This window comes from Corapipo altera, unplaced genomic scaffold, assembly GCF_003945725.1.
Source record: "Corapipo altera isolate COAL_440 unplaced genomic scaffold, ASM394572v1 62, whole genome shotgun sequence".
Lineage (NCBI taxonomy): Eukaryota > Metazoa > Chordata > Aves > Passeriformes > Pipridae > Corapipo > Corapipo altera.
Genome location: NW_020884894.1, coordinates 3286478 through 3310140, shown reverse-complemented (window position 1 = coordinate 3310140; position 23663 = coordinate 3286478). Strand labels below are relative to the sequence as shown.

Below are 23663 nucleotides of genomic sequence, written 5' to 3'. Positions count from 1 at the left end.
CTTTCAGAAGGAAGGGATGTGTAGGACTCTGCTAGTCAGCAGGACTTTTACATGGCATAGGTGACAAAAGGAACTCTCTCACTGTGTTTTGATACACTTCAGAGTAGTGGGTGAAATGAGAAAGTTTGGGATTTTTATCCAATATACTACCTAAAGTGATTCTAAAGTGCAATTTTTAGGTTTGGTGTGTTTGTGTTTTTTTTTTTTTTTTTTGGTGTAGTCTTTCTCTAGATGGAGTTCTGAGACTGTCTGAGGAATTCCCAGTCCAGGTCACATAAGGTCAGCTAGGCTACCTGAATCAGAAGAGAAAATCAGGAAGTATGAGAAACCTAACATCCACAATGCCATTGACACATATTGTCCTTCTGGAGTCTTTTGTTTGTACAGAATTGCAGAGTGGTAGGATTTAGAAGGGTCCTTAGGGATCATGTAGCCCAACTATGTCTGTTACTGTATGTTTAGTTTATGGAAATTTCTGCAGAGCAAGTCCAGTTTCTCTCCTCCTTTGGCCTTTAGCTACAGATCTAAGACATGAGCACATTGCTGTCTGCCTCCCCTTGGGCACGGCTGCAATCACAAATATCTTTAGTGGTAGATACATTGAATTCAAGAATAGTATTTTTTTAATGATTTCCTTCTGTTTTCTTATGATCTTTGTTTTCTGTCTGGAGCCAATGGAGTTATGTTAAATGTAGATACATTTTTCTTTTCCCCATCTCACATTTAGGAGTTCTTCACACATCAGTTGTCCTTCTCACAGAGATGTGTGAGAGAAGCCCAGACATGCTTGCACACTTTAGAAAGGTAAGTGTGAACTGGTAATATTGCAGAACTAATACTCATGGCCTTTTAATAAAATCCTTAAAACTCTTTGGGTGTAGACTTTAATGATACTGTCTGTTTACAGTTATCTAAATTTTTTTAAAAAGTATTAAATGTGTGAATCTTGTGTGTATCTAGCCTAATCTTCAGTAAGTTGGGTAAATTACAGAACATCAGTCTTAAGATTGTGCAGTATAAAACATCCTAAACTTAGATTTGAAGTGTTGCCTTTGATGGTCCCTTAGGGTTTTTTCCAGTCTTTGTATCTAATTGCATAGTGACACTATAATCACAAATGTAACAAACATAAAGAGACAAAGATGAAAAACCAAAGCTTATGCCAATACTTGAATGCCTGAACCACAGCCACACAATTGTATAAACTCAGGTCAAAAATACCCATGGGAGTGCTATAGATACCTCATGCCTGGTTCAGGCTGTACTACATCATTTTCCATTTTAACTTAAGGGTTTGAGAGTCAGTGTCACTCTTCCTCCTCTGGTTAGGAATGTTTGCTTCCCACCACCCTCCAGACTTCATTTTTTGCTATAATTTGCTGAGAATATTATTGCCATGTGAAGGACTACCAATAGAAGGGCATCTGAAAATTGCCTCTATTGTCATTTTGACTTCTTGGTCAAAGAAAGAGAAACTGAACAAAGCTGGTAGAACAGAACTGGCCATTTGCTCCTCTGAAAAGTCTTAAGGGTGTTTATTTATTTGCATGCCCAGTTTACTGTTCTTCTTGGCTTGTCTGTATCATTAGGAATTTCAAACTGTGCATCCTTTGGTGCATTTTCCCTTGCCCTGATTGCATATATCTAAGCAGGAATGAAACTTGGATGAGGTTCATTTTGCAGGTACCATCTCTGCTACTAATGCTCAGTTAAGATGATAGATATGGGAAAAGAAGGAAGAGCTGAGTCCACAAAATTTAGTTACTAGGTACATTGTTTCTAGCTATTTCTTATGGTTGTTTATGCTCTGAATGGTGCAACATTGACCTGTGCCTAATGCTTGCTTTGTCTATTTTGTCCCTTTTGTCTGTTTGGAATCCTGCTGAGTTAGAATGAAAAGGTAAGAGTTAATTTTTCTAGATGGTGCATGTTTGCCTTGAATCTGTAGATGTTTGTCCCTTGTGAGGCAGTGCCTGTTAATGACACATTTGTGATTGATGCTGCATGCTTAGATCAACTGTACTTGTCTAATGCTCTTTGTATGCTGATCTTGTCACTTAAACCTCTAGACCCATGGCAGCCCTGAATCTCAGTTGTGGCCTTCTCCAATCGTCAGCCTCTCTCTCTCTCTTTTGAGGAATACTTCAGGGAATTTTTTTGTGCCTATACAAGCTGTAGCCCTGGACTTTCTTCATTTCACAAACTTGGCTTTGTGTTTTGCCTGAATCATGGGGCAACTTTGGGTGATTCCCAAAAGGGAGCAGGACAGACAGGTATTTAGCTGCCTCTAAGAGGCTGTAGAGCCTTACTGTGCTAAAAAGAGCTACCAAGTCCAGCTGCAGTGCTGATATTCTTCATGGGTATAATTTGTACTCCAGAAGATAGGGGGGCAGCCCTCAACTGATCTCCAGGGCTGTAATGTTTCTCTCTGTTTGTCCTCAGTCCTGATAACTCTTGCATGTTGGAAGGCAAAGAAAATGTTTATCAGGGTTCTAGAAATGCTCTGCTTGTCTTTGTCTTGGGGGAAAATGTTGCAGCACCTTTTGATTTCCTCTTTAAGGCAGATATAGGAAATTCAGGGTTGCTTTTGTTTGTGTGTTTAGTTAAATGCATGTTTTCAGAGCAGTATGTATGTCCTGAAGAGCAAAGATAGGAACAAAAAGAGACGATGGGGAATCTCAGCTGGTTTCCTTCTTGCACTGTACCACAAGTGTAGATTTAGTACTTTAAAGATACAATATGGTGCTCCAGTTCCAGCTTAACTGTATCTAGTTGTGCCCTAGCTAAGCTGTAAGTATTCATATAGCATCAGCTCTAGCTGTGCAGGTTGAACTTTGTGGAAGAATCCAGACTGACTTGCTTTCAAATGCAAGATTTGTTCTTGGACCTGTGCTTCAGCGCTGGGGTTGGGGAAAGAACAGCACTCTAATAGAACAACTCTCTTCTTCACAGCTTGTTCCCCAGTTAGTTCGTATTCTGAAGAACCTTATCATGTCTGGATATTCACCAGAGCATGATGTGTCTGGGATCAGTGACCCCTTTTTGCAGGTAAGAACTGATGCAAAGTGACTGATAGCTTTAATTCTAGTACTGTGTTTTGAGCTTTAGGTGTGATGAGGTGGCGATCTCAGGGCAGCTGTTTTGATTTTAAGATTTTTGTGACTTCGTTAGAGCTGATTGTGAAAATGCTCTTCCATCCGCCCTAGTGAAAGACACCTGCCTTAGTTTAACCAGCAGTTGTAGTGCCTTACCCCACCCATATCATGTGACAGAAGAGAGAAGCAGCAGCATGTATTGGTCTTGCAAGGCTGTGCCTGGTAGTGAGGGAGCCCTGAACAGTTCTGGCTAGTGGGAAGAAAATGAGCACAGCATAAGCATGTTCTTATTGATAAAGGTCTTACTCAGGATAAGCATTTTGCTTAAGAATGGAAATCAGCAGCTTGTTTTGCTTCTTTGCCACTCCTCTTAAAGTGTACTGGGCATTTCATGACCCATGTTAAACACTGCCGTCCAATGAGCTTTTCTTTCCTTTTTTTTGTCAAATAGGTACGAATCCTGCGGTTACTAAGAATTTTAGGGAGAAATGATGATGATTCTAGTGAAGCAATGAATGATATACTTGCACAGGTGAGGTCTGAAAGGTTGACGAGTGGTTTAAACTCTCTCTTGGTTTTTTAATAATTTGGATTCAGCAGCTCTGGGGAGGATACAGCTGCTTGTCATGGTGGGTGGAATTTTGCTGAAAGAGATGCGTGCTCACAAGTGTGATGCTGTTTGCTAGGGATTAGTTACTTTCAGTGCTTGTTCTGCACAGCAGCACGAAGGGGATCTGCTTTGCATGTGTTGGAGTTGCTTATTTTGTTTCCTTTCTCCAGGTTGCCACTAACACAGAAACAAGTAAAAATGTGGGAAATGCCATTCTATATGAAACTGTGCTGACTATTATGGACATAAAATCTGAGAGTGGCCTGAGAGTAAGTTGCCTTTGCTATGGCCTTTGTTTTTTTCCTAGGATTGTGTGTTAGAGTAATTTGTTTGGAGGGTGTGAAGCAAGGTTGTTTCACCCAAACACAGCTCTGCAGTTGACTCTAGATAAGACTGTAGCCTTTTCAGAAAGTGGTGTTTGGTTCTGGTTTTGGGGTTTTTTTTAATAACAAAAATTAAAAAGCAAAACTTCCTGCAGACTGTGTTTCCTTGAGTGCAGGTGAGAGCCTGTGCTTGTGTTTCTTAGCTTTTCCTCTGCTTAGGCAGCTCTTGGAGTTCTTTTTGGCTAAGAACCACAATGATAGTTTTAACATGTTGCCTTTGAGATCATCGTGAAACAATGCAGATGACCAGCAGCCTTTTTAGATCACTGACCTTCCCTAACTCTTTCTGCAGGTCTTAGCCATTAACATCCTAGGCCGTTTCTTATTAAACAACGACAAAAATATTAGGTAAGTTGTACAAAGCATGTTTTGACAACACCCAGTTTAAAATGTGTGAGAAGCAATTACATAAAGATGATGCTGAGGTGGAGCTTTACAGGAGACCCTGTTGGGATCGCTGCTGTTGGGATTAGTGTGGCTGTCAAGCTTGCTGCTTTCTTGATGCATTCTTTTCTCTGTGAAAATCTTTACTGTGGCCCTGCCCTTCTCAGTTGATAAGCCTGGGTGTATGATCTAATTCTTAATGTGTGATTTTTAATCAGGTCCACCTTTTTTTCCGATAACCTGTGAATCCCCCACGTTGTCCCAAGTAGTCTGTGGTGCAATTCAAATTGGAGATGGCATTGGAGATCTGACAAATTAGGCAAAGACTGATTGTGTGCTGGTGGAAACAGGGGAGTTCAGTTGCGCTCTGGTCACTCTTAACCTGGACATGGAATTGCTGTAACTGCTAGAATTGAGTCCCATCTCTACAGGCAGTTGGATATGGCAAATCATGATATGGGTCACAGACTTTGGCTGTGGGAATTGTGACTGTGCTAGTTTGAGTGTAAGATCCATGGATGTCTAATCTTTAATTGCCCTATTTTTCAAAATCGTTTTGAAGGCTGGACAGCTGATCTGAGCCCAGGAACTGGAGCAGGTGCTTGTCTGGGCAGTGGGGTGTTGTTAGGCACGTTACAGCTTAGTGTGGTAACTCACCTGTGAAGACAGGCCAGGCAGTCCCCTGGAGGATTTCCATTTGTTACTGAGTACAAGAGAATCCTGTTCTGTTGGAAAATAAGACCAAGTTTGGGGCAGGGGCAGTGTCTGTGCACAGAAATCAAATGGCTGCTGTCAGCTACTGATGACTGTGTGTCCTTGTCGCAGATATGTAGCTCTGACGTCGTTGTTGAAAACGGTGCAGACAGACCATAATGCAGTACAGCGACACAGAAGCACCATTGTGGACTGCCTGAAGGATCTGGATGTCTCCATTAAAAGGTAATCGAAGTCTCAGTGCAATAGACTCTCGAGGTTGACAGTCTATGGAAGGTGAGCAGGGCATAGGGGAAAATGATGATAATCCATTAGTGAGACGAGTATGAAGATATAGTATGGTTTGTAGTTCAAAGAAGGTAATGAAGGTGTTTCCTTCTTTGGAAAGCTGCTGTTACATTTCACGGGGAAAAAAAAATTTGTTTGCCTGAATTTTTCCAAAATGGAATCTCATTGGAGTTCAGATTTGTATGCTCTCAGTGAGATGGAAAGCCTCTGTACAGTATGATCCTGATCAAATCTACTCTGATGTGTTCCACCGTGTTTTTCTTTCCCAGAAGAACAGGCAGTGCCATGTTGTCATGAAACAGTGTTAAGTCATCCAAATAATGTATTCTAGATTAAATGGATTAGGCAGTGGTAGAATTGAGACTAAACTTGATTGTTCAAACAATTTGCTTACAAACTGCTTACAGTTATCATATCCTTTTATCGTTCTTTGTGTTCATTTGTCATTTAAATAGTGTTATGTTGCTGCTTCTCTGGGCAGTGGGAAAGGTTGCTATCTTACTTTTCACTACAGAAATACTTTTTGTCATATACTCAGTCTTAGCTTCTTCCTCTGTTTCTTCACCCAGAGGGTGGTTGGGCAGTGGAACAGGCTCTCTGGGACAGTGATCACAGCACCAAGCCTGACAGAGATCAAGAAGCATTTGGATGATACTCTCAGGCATGTGGTGTAACTCTTGGGGATGGTCCTATGCAGGGCCAGGAGTTGGATTTGATGATCCTTGTGGGTGCTTTCCAACTCAGCATATTCTGTAATTCTGTGATTCTCATTACTTCAGTTATGTTCCTTTTACTCATGATAGTACCTTTCTCCTGTTTCTGTCAGTCTCTCATAGAAACTTTTGCCCTGCCTGTGTGGAATGCTGCTCTTCTAAATTGAGTCTTTCAGCCTGTCAATTCCTAGTTCTTTCTTTCAGAACTTTCTTCCTCATCATTATTCTTTCTGTAACTGGGTTACAAAGAGGGTCTGAGCTCAGTACAGTATACAACATGCAGTGATAGGGACAGTGGCACCCCTGTTGCATTTGTGGAATCGCTGCTACAGGCCACAATTTCATTAAGCTTTCATCACATCATATACCTTCAAAATATACCTTAAAAATTGCTCAACCTCCTTTTTCCATCTGCTCAGACTGATCAGATACCCTATAGATACTTGTTCTTATAGGCATTCTTCAAATTTATGCCCATCTTTGAATCAGAGATAGATTTTTTAAAAAATCTACTCAGTCTAATAGGTAAAGAATAGGGAAGAAAGTGGATTTGTCTTGCTTCTGAAACTTAGTTTAAACTGTTGTGTAATGGATATCATGTAATCTGTTTTTACAGTTGCAATCTATGCCAAAACACAAATTTGTATCTTAAATGCTGAGCAAGTCTGGTTGCTGTTGCTGTTTGGTACCAGACTCAGTAGAGGGCTAGGCTGTAGAACAGCAAAACCCCATCAAAGTTTTGAATAGAAGGCAACAAAACCATTTTATTGATGCCTGCTGGGAAAATACAACTGAGCTTCATGTCTGAGTGCTGTTGGAGGATGAAGCCTTTGAGTGATCCATCAGCAGAGCACGATGTTGCCATGCTGACACTTGTGCTGCTGACAATGCACTTCTTCACTGAAGCAATATATTGACTGCATGTGTGTCAGAGTCCCCAGGTAGCAAGTTCCAAGGGCTGGGACTTGAGGGAAAGACATGATCCCTGGTTTTGATTATCTGAAGCATGGTGTCTTCTCATGTAACTGTTGCAGTGTGTCTTTGGTCCATGTAGTATAATTCAGAATGGCTTTGCTATTTAATTCAAGTCTTTTTGTCTGCTTAATATGATCAAACTACATGATTAAGAGCTTCATGACAGAAATGAAACATGTAATATGACTGAAGGTAAGAAATACATGCTGAGGTAAATGCCTGGTACTAAGATTACAGTGTACTCCTGTGCACTTGCAGTGTTGCTATATCTGCTGTAATGTGACTGAAAATTTAAACATAAATATGTAACCCAGTATGGTCCGGTGCAAGGAGTTGGGAACCAGTTGGAGGGATGGAAGTAATTCTAATAATGGTCTAGGTCATCAACTAGACACATATTTAAATGTTAAAAGGTAACAATTTAGTTAAATATTTCCACCCTAAGTCTGAACACCTCTGTGTTTTCTCAGTCCCTGGGTATTAGTTGGGTAAAAGGCAAAGTAACACATTTACAATTCACCATTCTGTAGAAATCCTTATTACAGTAATAACTAGGAAGATGTTGAGAAACAGTGCTGTCTAGATGTTCTCAGATTCTTGAGAACAAGTGCTTTGTGTCCAATACCATTTTAAAGATCAGACAGGGTTGTTTAGTGAGCCTGCTTTAATGCATTTTAATTTAACTATTGCAAAGTTATGCAGAAATGAATCTACTTTTGAAAGTAGTAGTCTTCATTCAAAAAATGTCAGAAGAATGAGAGACCTGTGCTAGAATCAACTACAGAAGCTTCAAGTAGAAAGGCCAAGGAATAGCCTCTGAGCTCTGGATGTGCACCAGAAGGAACAGCAGGGAGCTGGTACTCTTGACTAGTTGTGGTGTCAGCCTATCTGTAGGGAGGAGGAATGAATGGAGCACCGGGGTAGCTTTGGGTTCTAGAAATCTTACATAGTCTATCCAACAGTGTACAGTAAAGCTTATTAATTAATGCTTTAAATCTCTACTGTATATGAATCTCTAATATATGGAGTTGGAAACAGGGAGAAAGCATGTTATAACATGGATTAGTTGTTGCACTTGTGTGTCAGAAGTGACCAGCAAGTGATTACAAACACTTGGACAGTCAGAGTTTAATGCTGATGGACTCTGGTTGCTGAAAGATATCACCAGCCTTAAGGACACATGGATAGATGTTTCTAGAATGCTCCGCACCCTCTTAGTTTTTTGGAGGGTGGATGTTTATTGTCTGCCTGTGAACAGGAAAATACTGGCACATTTAGTGTGAAAGGCTATTCCCACAGAATCAATAAATATTGCTCTCTTCTTAATTAAAAGGCAACTTTGTTTTTGTAGCTGAACTTGTGGTTTGTGGGGTTTTTTCTTCCTTCACTAGGTGAAGATACTTGATTGGTTTTCTGTCTCTTGCCCTAGGCGTGCAATGGAACTGAGTTTTGCTCTTGTTAATGGGAACAATGTCCGTGGAATGATGAAGGAGTTGCTGTATTTTCTAGATTCCTGTGAGCCAGAGTTCAAAGCAGACTGTGCATCTGGAATATTTCTTGCAGCTGAAAAGTATGGAGTCATTTTACTTGCTATTAATTTTTGGTACATCCTCAGAATTGTGAGCATCTTGTATATTGTTCCTTCCCCTCCCCACTCCCCAAGAGAGTTTGATCTGTGGGTGGTTTATCAGTTGTAGCCCACTCTGAGGAACAGGATACACTAGTGTTGGTGTCCCCCCCTCAGGAAGCAGTGGGCTAGGAAATAACTGAGGGGAGATGTTCTGATGATGATGGTTTTCTTGCTGGTGTTGAAGGCTGGCAGTTATTGCTCCAACTTGTTTTCTTAATTTTGTCAGATATGCTCCTTCCAAGCGCTGGCACATAGACACGATTATGAGAGTCTTAACAACGGTAAGTGAGATTGCCTCTCCATAAAATTTTCTTAATTCTTTAGGAAGTTACTCTTCATCAAGCTGGAGATGGCTATAAAGGCCGGTGGATAATAAACACAGAGGAAGTGCACTTATGATAGTGACCCAAGGCAGCCAGTCAGAAATATGTAAGCTCAGTAAATATGGCTGAGTGGTTTTTTAGAGGAAATGTATGATTTCAGAAACACCCAAGAATAAGAGTGTGTAGCAGAGGATTTCTCCTGCAGTAGTCACATTAGCTTCTAAGTTAGGACAGCTCTTGTGCTGTCTGATTTCAGTATATAGTGCTTTCAGAGGAGAGTGAATGCAGCTTTAAGTGACTTGCAAAGAGAAAGGGGGTGAAGCAGTTTCTTGGAATTATTCTGAGTTTATCAAAGCTTATTAATGAAACTTCAGGTCCTCCTCTTTGTGTTTAATTATTACTCTTTACCTACTTTATTTATAAACATCATAGCTGAGGTGGAGCTGGAGTATTGTTTTGGCAAACAATACTTTGGAAGAGATCTTGATAACTTGGGTAAGACAGTGTGTTCCCTCAGGCAAAGGAGTGGGAAGAGATTTATCAGTATTTGTGTTCAAATTTGAGAAGCTCATCAAGAAGGGAGTCTGGCTTGTGTGCTGTTTTGCCACCCTGAAACAGAGAAAAGTAGATTCCTCTGAACTGAGAATCGATTTCCATTAGAAGGTTGGCTGTGAGAATTGCTCTCAGATGACCTCATTCAATAAAGTAACTTCCTTTTCTTGACTGCTAGAGAAACCTTGTATTATAACCTCTTGCAATTTCAGGGTATCTATAGTATGGATTTCTCTGGGTACAGTTTTGTTCATTGGTAAATATGCTGTCCTGTACTTCTGCCTCTCTGAGCCTGCTCAAAATCAACCATAAAGTGCTCACAGATCAGAAGGCTGATTTTTGTTTCCATGCACATCAGGTGGTTTTTTGAAAGGTAGCAGCAGCTGCTGGGTGTTACTGAGAAGGTGAATAGTAAAACCTAACAATTGTTCTTGCAGGCAGGAAGTTATGTTCGTGATGATGCTGTTCCCAATCTGATCCAGCTAATAACCAATAGTGTGGAGATGCATGCCTACACTGTGCAGAGACTCTACAAAGCCATCCTTGGAGATTACTCTCAGGTAAAACCAAACATGGCCAGCTTCAGTTTCCTTGTTGTACTGCAATAAATATGCATGTTTACTAAGCATCTCGGGGTAAGCCAACACCACTCTGTCTGGCTCCAAGGGACAGATTGCAGAGAAGGCATGTTTTCTATAAGTTCACATTTTTAGTTTCTTCAATTCTCTTACAGAATTCTTGATCAAATCAAACATTCCTCTTTTTTCTGCTGTGGAGAACTTCACTGGGAGGAAGACTAAGCTTGCTCTTGGAAATGAAGGTGGTTTAATTTATCATACAGGCATCCATTTATCTCTGAGGCTTCTCTGGTTTTTCTTCCAACAGCAACCCCTGGTGCAAGTGGCCTCCTGGTGCATAGGAGAGTATGGAGATCTTCTGGTGTCCGGTCAGTGTGAAGAGGAGGAACCAATACAGGTATAGCTTGGGAAAGAACAGCAATGGTATCCCTGGCTGAGGCTGGAGCTGCTTGATGCTGGCTATGTGAGGGGAATGCTTGCAACAATTCCTTAGCATTAATGTCTGTGATGGTGATGGACTCTGGGCAGGAATCTCCTTCCCCTGCTGCAGGCATGGACTGTGTAAACACTGGCTGTGTGGAGTGCCGCTGCAGTTGGCAGAATGGTGTGGTTTCGGTGCTAACCTGCCTTGCAAGGAGTCTGCCAGGGTCTTAGCTGTGTATTTTGGTGATAAACCTGCCCTTATATGTGTGGAACAGGAACTGTATTTTAAAATTTGTACCATGAGATCTCCACCTGGATGCATCTGTCTCACACGCTTTGAACATAACGCTACGGGCTCAGAGTTGCAGAGGAGGTGTGACATGGCCATTAAGCAAGAGACAGGTTTTTACAGTATGCTCTGGCAGGCTTGCTGCAAAGCTCCTCTCTGTCTCAGCCTAACCTCTCTGTACCTTTTCAGGTAACAGAGGATGAAGTTCTTGATATTTTAGAAAGCGTCCTGATATCTAATATGTCTGCATCTGTGACACGAGGCTATGCTCTCACTGCCATCATGAAGCTTTCCACAAGGTTCACCTGCACTGTCAAGTGAGTTCTCATTGGTGGTGTACTGCACAGGGCTTTGTTGCAAATATGCTGGCATCAGTTGTCTTCAGTAGGAGTATTCCTTGAATATGTTCTGCTTCCATGGGTTACAAGAGTCATCCTGTTATTTGTTGGCTTTTAGAGTCCTCCTTTGCTCACTGAATGGAAGATGTCTGCTGTTTGTACTGTTTTCTCTATGGATGTCCTCTACTATATGGGACTTAATCCATGTTGCCATTTCTTGAAAACTCCTTATGGGAAAGAGAAGTCCTTACTTTCAGTGGGCTGTTCTTTCCAGTTCCTTTTTCGGATGATGAGGAGAAAAATAGCCTTGTTTCCTCTTGGAGGCTCCTTGGTGTGGGTAGTTGAGCTTTTTTATGCTGTACCTTAAGGTGGTGTGTTAGTCACCTGCTGATGCTGTTGTGAGAGGACAGTTCAGATACGGATGTTGCATGGATACTCCAGGGTCTGCTGTGTTACATGAGTTACAGGGGACTTGTGTTGAGCAGAGGCCAAGTAGCATCTTCAGGATGACACATGCTAATCCCTCGGTTATTGCTGATAATTCCATGGTGTGTTTGTTTGTTCCCCCTGCCCCAACAGTCGCATTAAGAAGGTAGTTTCCATCTACGGCAGCAGCATCGATGTGGAGCTGCAGCAGAGAGCCGTGGAGTATAATGCACTTTTCAAGAAATATGATCACATGAGGTAAGTACTGATGAGTTTTGGTGTTTGAAAAGGATCATTATAATGTGTGCTGATCTCCTGTTGATGACACTCTGGGCTTTGAGAGCTTTGTCTGGTGATTTTGGTAGGTTTACAGGGGAACTAGAATCCCTTCCCCATCTATAGGGTTAGTGAGTGTTTTAAGGACTTAATGTACCCTGTGATATTGTTCTGTGATCAGAGACTTTCTCTGCCAAAACATTTGTCCTGCTTTGAGCCTGAACTTGACCAATTTTTACTTCTAGGTGTTGAATCTTAAATTTCCTAGGTGAGTTAATACCTGCAGGTAGCTTCTACAGTGCTAGCGTTACTGGAGTCATTAGGTTCAAACTGATCTTAAAGTGCCTTTGCAATAAAGATGGAGAGATGCATTGACCTGTCCTCCTAAGCTGTTTTCTGAACTAGTAGTAGTTCTTCCAACTATCAATACTTTTCAGTTTTTTAGAACATCTTTTTCATTTACTGTATCTTCTTGTAGTATCTGTTTTAAATCTCAAATTCTGCATGGAAAGGCATGCTATTTCACTGCACCACTCAACATCCCTGTTTTACAATTAGTGAGCATGGTAACCTTCTTACACCGTATCATTCAAAGGTCTCCATTCATAATTGTCTTGCACGAGTGATTGGTTTTCTATGAAGCAGTTAAAGCCTTGGTTTGTCACAGTAACTAAAACTGTTAGTTTTTTGCAGAATAGTCATTAATCTGCTATGTGCAGTAGTTAATTGTTGATACCTAGGAGCACCACAGATTGTTCTATTCAGTGAGGATCATAAGATTGGAGGAGATTTGCTGGGGATTAACTTCATCCACCCTTGAAAACTTTCCTTAAGATACCATCGGATGAAATTTTAGAATTTAGAGGAAAGATAAAATGGGTGCCACTGGACTAAATATTGCTTGTGTTTTTAGGGACTTCTAAACCTTATTTGAAAGGCTCTTCACAATCACATTTTTCCATAGATACTGTCCTATTCACTATGTGTAGGACACAACATCCTTGTGACTTCCTCTTTTCTCTCCCCCTGTGGTATCCATGCAGCAACTCAAATTGTTCTTAGAAGAGTCACATTAAGGAGCAAGAGCATGTGAACTGCCTGGGGCTTCCATGGAGCCCTATGAATGAGTTGAGAAAAATCCAGCATGAGGGCCTTTTGATCTGAGCTGATCATTGAAGCTGACAGTGTCTGGCCATCAGCTTGGCAAAGTTTGCTGTTCCCAGTTTTGGGAGGCATTGCACTTCAGGAATATATATGTGAACTTCATTCACTTTTACAAGACAGCATTTGTACTTTTTCCCCCAGTGTATTCTGCTGCTCATGACAGTGTAAAGGTCAATGTTTAGTAGTTTCTGCCCATTAAGACTGTTCATGGTCAAAAACGTAGCCCATTGTTGGGTTTATGGGCACCAGAGCACCTTTTCACCCCCAAGATGTGTAGACAGTGTGGCTTGCCCCTGTTACATGCAGCACTTTATGGCTCAATCTACAAGGGGTTTCTTATATTTGCAGACTAGCTCTCCCTGTGTCAGGATTCAGGATCCCATGCCTCTTCTTCAGTCTCTGTGTCATTTCAGGACATTCATCTCAGAGGCTGAACGTCCATCTCTTTGGAAGCTTAATTTGGTTAAATGAGAGCGTGGTGACTGCTTTTCCAGCTTTGCCACCTGTTTTAAGTGGTTAACCCTTCTGCAAAGATAACTCAGATGAACTGACTCTGACTCACCTGCATATGGGACAGAGCAGTCAAGTGGCCCAGGTCTGCAGCTAATCCACCATTGCTCAGTTATGTAATTTTTTATCCTAGCCCCATAGTGGAAACTGTCTCAGGTGCTGGGGGAAAACCTGAGACAGGAGGGCTCCTTTGGTTTTTAGCTGTCAGCTAATGCAGTGGCACAGAATGCCAGGAATTGCTTTGACCACCTCAAGCTGTCATGCAATCTTACTGTTTCCCTGCATTGGAGCTCAAAGGAAAAGGCAGGTTGCCTTGTGTAAATCATCTCTTGAAAGTTTAAGTATTTGGATTGGAATCCAGGAAGATGGCACAGTGTAACTATGTCAGCTTCTTTCAGGCCAGCACTGCTTGAGAGAATGCCAGTAATGGAGAAAGTCACCACAAATGGCCCTACTGAGATTGTACAGACCAACGGAGAGACAGAGCCAGCAGTACTGGAAACCAAACCTCCACCCTCTGGATTGCAGCCTGCCAACCAGGTAACTGAAAGTGACTTGGGATGAGCTTCCACTACATGTCAGACCACGCTCTAGCCACTGCCAACAGTAAACTGAAACCATCTCCCTCCCCCTCTCTGCCTCTTTGCTAGTTCTGACTGGTGGTGATAGATCATGGCTCTGCTCTGATGGCTCTAGTGTCCAGAACAGGTGTGTCAATCGTGGGCCTCCCAGGAGAGGGTTGGATTAGCTGTGTTGGATATGGTGCTAATAATGCCAAGGCCGTGGGTCTGATCCCAGTATGGGCCATTCATTCCAGAGTTGGACTCGATGATCCTTGTGGGTCCCTTTCAACTCAGGATGTTCTGTGATTCCCCAGCCTGTCTCCATGTGCACAAGCTCTTTCCTTCTCTAGCTCTGTGGTCCCATGAGCATGGAAACAAGATCTCTTGTGGGGTGTGGGATCACAGTGAAACTAAGAACCCCTGTGACTGGCCAGCAGCTCTGTTGGTCTTCAGTTTGAGAAAAAGTAGAATCCACTGCACTAAAAGAGAAAGTAGTAGAAAGTTAAATATATGTAACTAGTACATTCTCTCTCTCATTAGGCAAATGATTTATTGGACTTATTGGGTGGAAGTGATATAACACCTGTAATCCCCACTGCACCTACAAGCAAGCCAGCCTCTGCTGGTGGGGAGCTCCTTGACCTCCTGGGAGACCTCAACCTAACAGGTGAGCAGGCTGCATTTCTTAGAAGTCCACATTCTCAATGCTGAGGTGCGATGAGAGGGAACTAGTTCTTCATTGTCTTTTAAGTCCTAGTTTACACACTTATTCTTACCAAGATCCATATTAGCATACAGGTGGGAGTTGGGGAGTGAAGTCCCAGGTTGACTCTGCATGATTAGCTGGTGAGACTTGAGCATTTCTGCACTTCAGTCTGGGAATGCTGTGAGCCTTTCCCAGAGAGGACTGAGAGATGTGAAGAATTAATTCCATTTGAATGCCTGCTAGCTCAAGAGGAGCTGGTTCTTGAAAGCAGAGAAGGGGAGGGTGACAACACAGATTTTTTTGTAGAGCTTCAAGAAGTACAATATGCAGTGGTCAGTCTTTGGTGAAGGAGTAATTATTCCTCATTTCATGACAGCCGAGTAATAATCATTCAACGTTTTTTGTAGGTTCTCCAGTATCTGCCCCTGCACCCCAGATAGCACAGCCTCCATTCCTGCTCGATGGACTCACATCACAGCCTCTCTTCAATGATATTGCTGCAGGTTAGGGACATATAAATCCTTTGCCCTGAAGTGCCTCAGCACTCAACTAGAAGAGGAAACAAGGGGTAGTAAAAAAAAAAAGGGGGGGGAGGGGATTTGAAAATGTGGCATAGACACTGGAGTAGAAGGGGCTGTGTTTAATCTTCAGAAGAGTTCATGTCTGGTGTAAATTAAATGCATGCTATGATGTTGAAATGATCTCCAGATTCTGTAGGTCAGCTGCTTTTTTGTTTTGTACAGGAATCCCCTCCATTACTGCATACAACAAGAACGGGCTGAAGATTGACTTCACCTTTGAGAGGTCGAACACGAACCCCAGTGTCACTGTAATCACAATACAGGCCTCCAACAGCACAGAGCTGGATATGACAGATTTTGTTTTCCAAGCTGCAGTACCAAAGGTAGAGCCACTTAGGGCAACTACAGTGAGAGGTAGAGGGCCAGCTGCAAACACTCCCTGGGCGGTGCTTTCATGTAGACAGAAACTTGCCAGGTAATCAAGGCTGAGAGCTGTTAAAAGGATTTCTTAGTGCTCAGTTTGGTCATCTCTTTCTAGTCTGAAAGTAAATGTTGTAAATGCAATAGAACACAGGTTCCTATCAGATTGGACTACTTTTGCTTGGACAAAATAGTGTTTTAAAATCATCACTTTCTAGGAAAGTTGCTAAACTGCACGCAAAAAAATGTTGAGTCAAAAAACGTATTTTGGAGATGGTAATCATTCCCTTTAATCTTATTTTCTAAGAAATATATCGTGTTCTTTGCAGCTATGAATACATGAAAGAAACTCTTTTGAAGTTATTAGCTGCTTATAAAATTTGAATGAGTCACCGTATGGTGATTAGTGGCAGTCCTCATTTAAAGGAGTGAATTCTTCCCTTGCACTCAAGCTGCAGCACAAAATATGGGAGTCAGATATTGCCTAGTTTATAGTAGAGCAGACTGCTGAAGCAGGATGTGACTGGAATGCTCTCCAAATTTGGGAAAATACATTCACTTTTGAGAGTTTCACTTCTGGGAATTAGTATTCCCCTACCTTGGATTCAGGTTGGTTTCATACCTGCCATAGGAAGGTATTAGGAAAGAATGGGCCTCCTGAAGTTCTAATTTTCCTTGCTTTCTCCCAGTGCAAACAAGTCATTTTATGTTCTTACTTGATTAAGCACCAAATTTTCTCTTTGCCTTTCTTCAGACATTCCAGCTGCAGCTCCTGTCTCCCAGCAGCAGTGTCATCCCTGCATTTAACTCGGGGACCATCACACAGGTCATTAAAGTCCTGAATCCACAGAAGGTGAGTGATTCCAAGAAGAATTATTAAAGATACTGTCTTGGAATTGTTCATTTAGTGGCAGTCAGTTAGGGATTCATCTGTGATGAGAGGTAGGGAGTGATGGTAGTGAATGATGTGTTTTTCATGATGGTCATTTTGGTTAGGGTTAGGAAAAGGTTATGAAAAATAGAGGTTTGGGGAAAAAAAGGAGGTTCTGGCCTTCTATTTGGTTATACTGCTAAAACAGATTCACAGCTTTGCTATCTTGAATTCATTCAAGTCTTACATTGGAGGGGTTGTGAAGTTTTCAGATGGCCTTTCCAGAGCTCAGCCTAGTATTTATATAGGTGGTAAAAGTGGTGTCTGGAAAACAAGCATCTTGCCATATGAAGATATTCAACATTTGTTCTTGCTATCTGCAGCAACATTACTTGAAATGTTTGCTACACAAAAAGTAGCTTGATACATATTCTTAACAAAACTGTCTATTTTCTCAAGTGGTGTCGTTTGTTTTTAATGTGATGAGGGTAGTTTTAAACAGTTGATTGAAAGAATCTTTAGGTGTGATGTAATCATAATTCCATTTGTTTAATAGCCTTCAGAGACAGGCTTCAAGACTGGAATATAACAGATTTGAGGGGAGGGAGGGATGTCCTCCTTAAGAGGCTTTGCAAGTGCTCAGATGTCATCAGAAAGAAAAATAAAATTGAGATCACATGCTTCTTCTTTTGAGGGACAACCTTAAGATCTTAAATGACTCTAAGAACTTAAAATATCTGACGTTTTTCATAGAAATATATCATGTTCTTTGCAAGTTAAATACTTATGTACTGCTCTAGATGTAAAGTATTGCTGCTAGACTGATGTGCAAGTGAGAACACAATCACAAATTTCAGCCCAAGATTTCACTGAATGGCAGTCTTCTAGTGCATAGTTTTTGTGAATTCCATGCATCTCCCCTTATTTCCATGTAGTCTGCTCACCTCTGCCTATATTCAGCCATAAGACTAATTATTCTCTGTCTTGTATACATCTGGTAAGAGTTTCTCTGTGGTGCCACAGAGCACCTTTCAAAGATCACTGTGAAAGTTATTTTCTGAACTTTGGAGGATTTAGGAGTTTTCCTGTGATGTGCCAGAAGTCACAATATAACCTCCTCAGATGGTACCCCCAAGTGAAATACAGCTGGGTAGTGGCATGTTTCCTTGTTGGAACACCACAGCTGCCAGGAACACTTCAGAGTACAGAAGTACTCTGCAAAGTAGTGTCTATGCTGGATTGAAACTGGTGGCAAGTTTTCCAAAACAACACCAAATAAACAAAAAACTGACACCAATGATGTTGATCTATTAGTGATAAAGCATAACTTCTTTATCCTGAGTCTGGTTGGAGCAGTCCTTGTCCTTCTTTCCTCCCTCTGCTATCCCTTTTGCATATTTATGTGTAGGTATGGAGAAAAGAGACAGAAATGGTTGACTTTTTGCTTTTCTTCTTGGGGTTTTTTGAGAGTAAGGAGAATAGGGAACTTGACTGGAGCATGCTGTGTTTTAGGGCCACTTAGTATCTGGGTGACAGCCAAATGACAGCGTAAAGCAGCTTCTGAGCTATTCCATCATTTACTCCCAGCAGAAGGCTTGGAGGCTCTTGTTTCCAGTCTTTCATAGGCTATTTCCTTCACAGTGCTGCTGAGCTGTGCAGTACTTGAAGTTTCCAGACTGCTGTGTTGAGTGGACAGCCAGTTTGGGAAATGCCATCTTTCCCTCCAAGCCCAAGTGCAGAGCAGCGGAGTACGGACCTGCCTCCTGCTTTCTTCTATTGTTAACTGGAATTTTAAGTTACTTTTGTATTTAAGGACCTCAGTGCTTGCAAGAGCAGGGCCAGTGCAGAGAGATGTAGGCAGAAGCTGTGCTATAGCTTTTCTAAGAGCTTGTACCTGATCTGACAACTAGTGACCAATCAATGTCCTACCAGACTGAGCATTTATCTGCAGTGTCATGGCTCACCCTGCACGTCCTTCCAGCAAGCTCTTGCAGTCAGGAAAGGTCTGTGTTGAGTATTCATGGGCTAAGGGAGGGGAAATGAATGTTGTGGGATTCGCTGACCTATAAGGAAGACCTGAATTTGTTTTGTGTGTGTGTTTGTTTCCCCCTTTTCTCTTGTAGCAACAACTACGTATGCGGATCAAGTTGACGTATAATCACAAGGGCTCAGCAATGCAGGATCTAGCAGAAGTCAACAACTTCCCTCCTCAGTCTTGGCAGTGAGGCTCTGGCACCATTCTTATTCTCATCCCACCCAATCAAAAGAACTCTGGGAAGAAGGTTGTGATCCTTGGCAATCCCCCAAACTGCACCATGGGCATGGGGAACAGATGAGACCTGCTGATGAGGAGGAATTTTCCTGAAGTGATTGCTGACTTTGAAGCATATCTGTTAAGACTAATCTCCTCTCCTCCGCTGATGAGGCTGGTGGCTTGTGGACGCTACTGTGCACTCCCTCACACATGCATTCACAGCCAGAAGCAACATTCCCTTCTCCCCTTCCCCCGCCTTCCCCTGGCCCCTCAAAAAGAAACACAGCCTGGTTGGAAGAGAAGTCTGGAATTTCTAGCAGGGAAACTTTCTTCTCTCTGCAGCAAGTGAGCAGTTGCCCCTTCTTTCTGCTGTCTTTTTTCCCTGGGATGGGCAAGGCGTGTTCTCATTCATTTCTAGCTGGATTTCTTCAGGCATTTTCATCTGGGACTCAGATGGGGACTTGGGGAATGTCAGGCTGTCCTGCCTCTTTCTTCTTGTACCCCATAGGTCTGAAGGGGCTGGAGGCTTCTTATGACCTACTCAGTGCATTATTGTATACACCCACCTCTTAGTTATGTGATGGCATACGAAGAGCAAGTGAGGCCTTGGGAGTTCATCGGCAAACCTGGGACAGTGCAGGAAAAGAGGTGCTGGCAAGAGCTGGTAAAATTGTTTGGTGCTGTACTTGGAAATGAAGACCTTACACTTGAATTTTCTTTCTTTCTATCAGTAGCTACAGCCATGCAGATCCACAGAGTCTTCTGTAGCTTCCCCAGAAAGTGTAGTGAGATATGAGAGACGTAGGGATCCAAGGAGCAGCTGGTTTCCTACCACAGACGGTTTCAAAGTCTTTCACCCTGTTAGTTGTGGTTTACGGGTAGAAAAGACACATTCAGTTTTGTAGATCAGTCTTTGGGCAAGGGCTCTGCTCCTGCTGGGAGAGTCATCAGAGACTATGCTGCAAAGTTGCTCTTCCTGGTTATTCCAGACCTTCTCCCCAATTTAATTTCCAGAGCCTGTTGTAGACCCCCTGGGTTCCATTTGAGTTACTTCTGACTGGGATATTTGTGTTGTATCTGTAATATTGGCACTGAAATAAAGACCATGCGGTTTAAAGAGACCTTTCCCATTTTGTTACTTAATTGATCCTTGTAGTTTACTCCTTGCTCCCCTTTCAGGAGAGTAATGTGCCAGTTCAGGTTCAGACTGAAAGTAATTTTACTGTGTTTTGAACGGAAGCCAGTTGTTTGAGTATTTGGATCCAAAGAGGTGAGGTGCAGCACCCCTGTGAGCTCATGGAAAGCTGTGTTCAGGATGTTCCCGTGGAACTGCTGGGAGGTGTTGCAGTTCGGGGCGGTCTTTCAGAGGCCATGTGTAGGACATAAAGCACAGTGTGACAAACTGTTCAGATGTTCAGTGCTCTTCAGGGAGGAAGAGGGAGGATACATCTTAGATCTTCATCTGTGAGTGTGCTGGTAAGCTGAAGGTAGGGTGCATCTGCTGCAGTTCTGTTTTAGGGCTTTCCGGACAGTGATCGTTGAGTGCTCTCATGGCAAACTTAGACACAGCTTTTTGTGTCCACAGAAGTGCTAATACTGGGCTCCAGTCCTTGCCAAAAGTATTGCAAGAGTGGTACACAGTGTACTTTGGAAAAATTGAAGACCTATTCTGCCATTGAATTGGGAACAGGAGGCCACTAAAGGTTGTTCAGTCTGCTTTGGTTTTAACTGCATTAAGTAATATAAGGTAGGACTGACTGTCACTGACATAAGTGCCAGTCATGTGGTGGAGTAAGTTTGTCTTCTCTCAGAGGGCATTTTTACTACCTTACTGATTAAACAGGTTTGGACCTTTGGATTAGCAAAGACCTTTATTCTACTAGAACTGGCATCAGCATGGGGTTATAAAATCTAGAAGAATAATGTATGATTTCCTTAAAAGTAACTTTGGGTTGTGGTAGGGTCATGCCTTGGCTATCAGTGGTGGGATAGATCCTGTGCTTCTATCTAGAAGCATTATGAAACAGGCAGTCTAGCAGGAAATGGCTGAATTAAGGTACATTTCTGGTGCTGAGCATTTAACTTTGTTGCTTTCACTGCAGTTCTGGCTACTCACCACCCCACTAGCTCAAACTCAGTGTTGAAGACTGACCATGTTAAGTTGTACTTCAGTGAGCTCTGAGGGCGTCCCAGAGAGAAAGCTAATGGAAAGTCTTTGCCTTGGTTCCCAAGCTCCTTATAAGCTCTCCTGTTCTCTTCACAGAATTGTACATGGTCACTTGTACTGAAAGCCAACTCACCTTGCTCTCCCTTTGGTTTTACTGGGAAAGAGCACTGGTGTGGGAGATTCGATGGGAAGGAAGAAGGAAATGGTCTCTCAGCTGGCCAGTTTGTTGCAGCAGAGTTGAGAACAGTGTATCTTGTCCCTCTTGTCCCTCTTGTCATGCTTGTGTTCTTTCCCTAGAGCAGCTGGGGTTTGCTGTTGGTCTCTGGTAAGCTTGTAGGATGAATTCCTTCTGTGTTCTTGGCTCCTTCAGCCACCCTTGCACCGTGTCTGTGCTTGGGGAAATGGGCACTTTGTCACATAGGGGCTGGAGGAGGTGGCACGTGTACCTGAGATGCGTTTTGCAGGAAGCCACCCCTTGGCTACGAAGAACTCTTTTGTAGCAGCCAAACATTCCGCTTGTCCTTGGAGCTCTCTCCCCTCCTCACTAAGGGATGGGTGCTGACATTCTGCCAGAAGGAAGGCCAGGCTTCCCCCCTTCCCGTACCTGCAATCCCAGATAACGCTGCTTGCTCCTTGACCCCCGTGTGCTCCTCAAGCTCTGTGCTGCTGCTGGGGTTTCCCTCTGGAGAGTACTCACACATCTGAGGCACTCCCAGACTGAGTCCTCTTCCCACCAGCTGAATGCAACAATTCTTACAGGCCTGGTCAACGTTTTACTTGCTTCACTGTAAGGGGAATATAAAGGCAGCAAGATACAGACTTCGTGGCTAATCTTACTAACCTACATGGAAGACTTCAGAGCTGGGAGATATTGAATGTCTGTTTTTTTCAAGTGAATGTATTTTGAGTCAAAAAATGACAGAAACAATAGTGGCCATAATGGGCCTGAAGGGGGAGGAGACATGGGAAGGTCCTAAAGTCGACTTTATCCAGGTTTTGATGGGACAAAATATGGCCTTGAACAACTTATTGAAGCAATAGCAGTGAGGGGACTGCCACCTTTACAGTACCTTGGATCTATAACTTGGAAGATGCTGAAACAGCTGGGAAAGGTGCCAGTGCCTTCCCTGAGGCTGGTCCCAGCTGTGAGCTGCGGCAGCAATGACGCTGGTGCACTTTTATGTGTTCATTTTCTACTTGGAGGCTGTGAGGGAAGGAGCTGCTGGACTACTTCCCTCTGAACTTTCACTCTATTCCTGTATATTTCTTTTTCTTTCCTGATGTTGTAATTTAAATTTTGCATAGAGCCCCAATTCCACCTCTTTGACAGTATAGAGAAAAAAATAAGCAAACAAAAAAACCCATGAAAATACAAACCTCTAACAAACCCAACCAAATTTGAAGTAAGAACATGCCATTTGAGCAGGGAGCCTGGTGGCACTTGAAATTCTGGAGACCTATTTTTGAGATGTGAAAAATTTAAGTAAATGCTGAGTCGTAGGTGAGTGAGGAGCTTAACGGATGTAAACATTTACATGGGATGCATTAGACTTCTGCTGTGTGTATTGTCTTTTGGTTGAAACAAATTATGAAGTGACTAATAAAATGAGTCAATATTCAATGATTTAAAACTGTGCCTTGTTGCTTTCTGCAAGTACAGCGGGATAGGATGTTTTGATTCTTGATGTTTGGCCATGGCAAGTTCAGATGATGCAAAAAAAAAAAAAAGGCAGAATTTGAAAAACTTCATGGGAAATTTTGGAGAGCAAAATGAGAGGACAATTGCAAAACGCTTGGGTAGTTCAGAATAGCACCTGGAGAAAGAGTGTGTCAGTTAGTTACTAGCAGCAATGCTTGTCCAGGTGCTAGAAATGTGTGCTGGGATCTGAACAAGAGGAATGTTTTTCACTGGTATTTGCAGTGTGCTGTGGGCATTGGTCATGATTCCATTGCTACTTAAAAGGCCACTTTGGTACTCCGTGTGCCTCTGGGACAAGGATCACCATCATCTCTGTGTCAAAGCAGCATCTGTGTCTCTGGGGAGGCTCTGCCTTGTGTTTTCTAGGCACAGTCACATTTCATTAGATAACTTTTCAAGTGTCTTCTAGCACGTAATTGCACTGTGGGCAAAGTGGGAGGCTTTTGTTGTTAATGTGCTTGATGCTGTTGGGGCATGAGCAGTAGCTGCCCTAAAGCATTAATCAGATTCTTCCAAACTGCACCGCGATGATGATGTCGTTAGTAGATAATTATATCATTAGCAGCAGCCACTAGTTAAGAGTGGCAGAGCTTACGTGGTGGAGCTGCAGGGCGCCAGGAGGAAGGCGATGTTCGGCTGTCGAGCTGTGTTCCTCCAGCCCTGGCAGCTGATGGTGACAGACGCTGGAGGTAAGCGGAGGGCGGGCAGTGACGGGTGTGTTTGCTGCGCTCGGGTGAGCTTTGCCCCGTCCCCGGCCGGCGAGCGCTTCTCTCAAGGCACCTGGCGCCGGT

The 23663-nt window shown here is 42.7% G+C and overlaps 1 protein-coding gene and 1 non-coding gene across 4 annotated transcripts in view; both read left to right on the top strand.

Annotated features, from left to right (window-relative positions):
* AP1G1 (adaptor related protein complex 1 subunit gamma 1) overlaps positions 1–22804 on the top strand; it is a 40745-nt gene extending 17941 nt beyond the window's left edge. For 2 of the 3 annotated variants that reach the window (XM_027646804.1, XM_027646803.1), the window contains exons 6-24: positions 728–804; positions 1892–1900; positions 2953–3048; positions 3547–3627; positions 3876–3974; positions 4381–4436; positions 5298–5411; positions 8592–8732; positions 9019–9073; positions 10105–10227; positions 10553–10642; positions 11147–11274; positions 11875–11979; positions 14070–14211; positions 14775–14901; positions 15348–15443; positions 15684–15844; positions 16636–16734; positions 18876–22804. In XM_027646804.1, the coding sequence (XP_027502605.1) occupies positions 728–804; positions 1892–1900; positions 2953–3048; positions 3547–3627; positions 3876–3974; positions 4381–4436; positions 5298–5411; positions 8592–8732; positions 9019–9073; positions 10105–10227; positions 10553–10642; positions 11147–11274; positions 11875–11979; positions 14070–14211; positions 14775–14901; positions 15348–15443; positions 15684–15844; positions 16636–16734; positions 18876–18977 (1901 nt within the window). In that variant the 3' untranslated portion in view covers positions 18978–22804. The remainder of the gene's footprint in view (positions 1–727; positions 805–1891; positions 1901–2952; positions 3049–3546; positions 3628–3875; positions 3975–4380; positions 4437–5297; positions 5412–8591; positions 8733–9018; positions 9074–10104; positions 10228–10552; positions 10643–11146; positions 11275–11874; positions 11980–14069; positions 14212–14774; positions 14902–15347; positions 15444–15683; positions 15845–16635; positions 16735–18875) is intronic. The other variant, XM_027646805.1, reaches the window with a different exon arrangement.
* On the top strand, positions 6995–7081 carry LOC113949028. The gene has a single exon (XR_003528315.1). It is a non-coding gene; the product is annotated as a small nucleolar RNA SNORD71 (small nucleolar RNA).
* Positions 22805–23663: the final 859 nt, after the last annotated feature.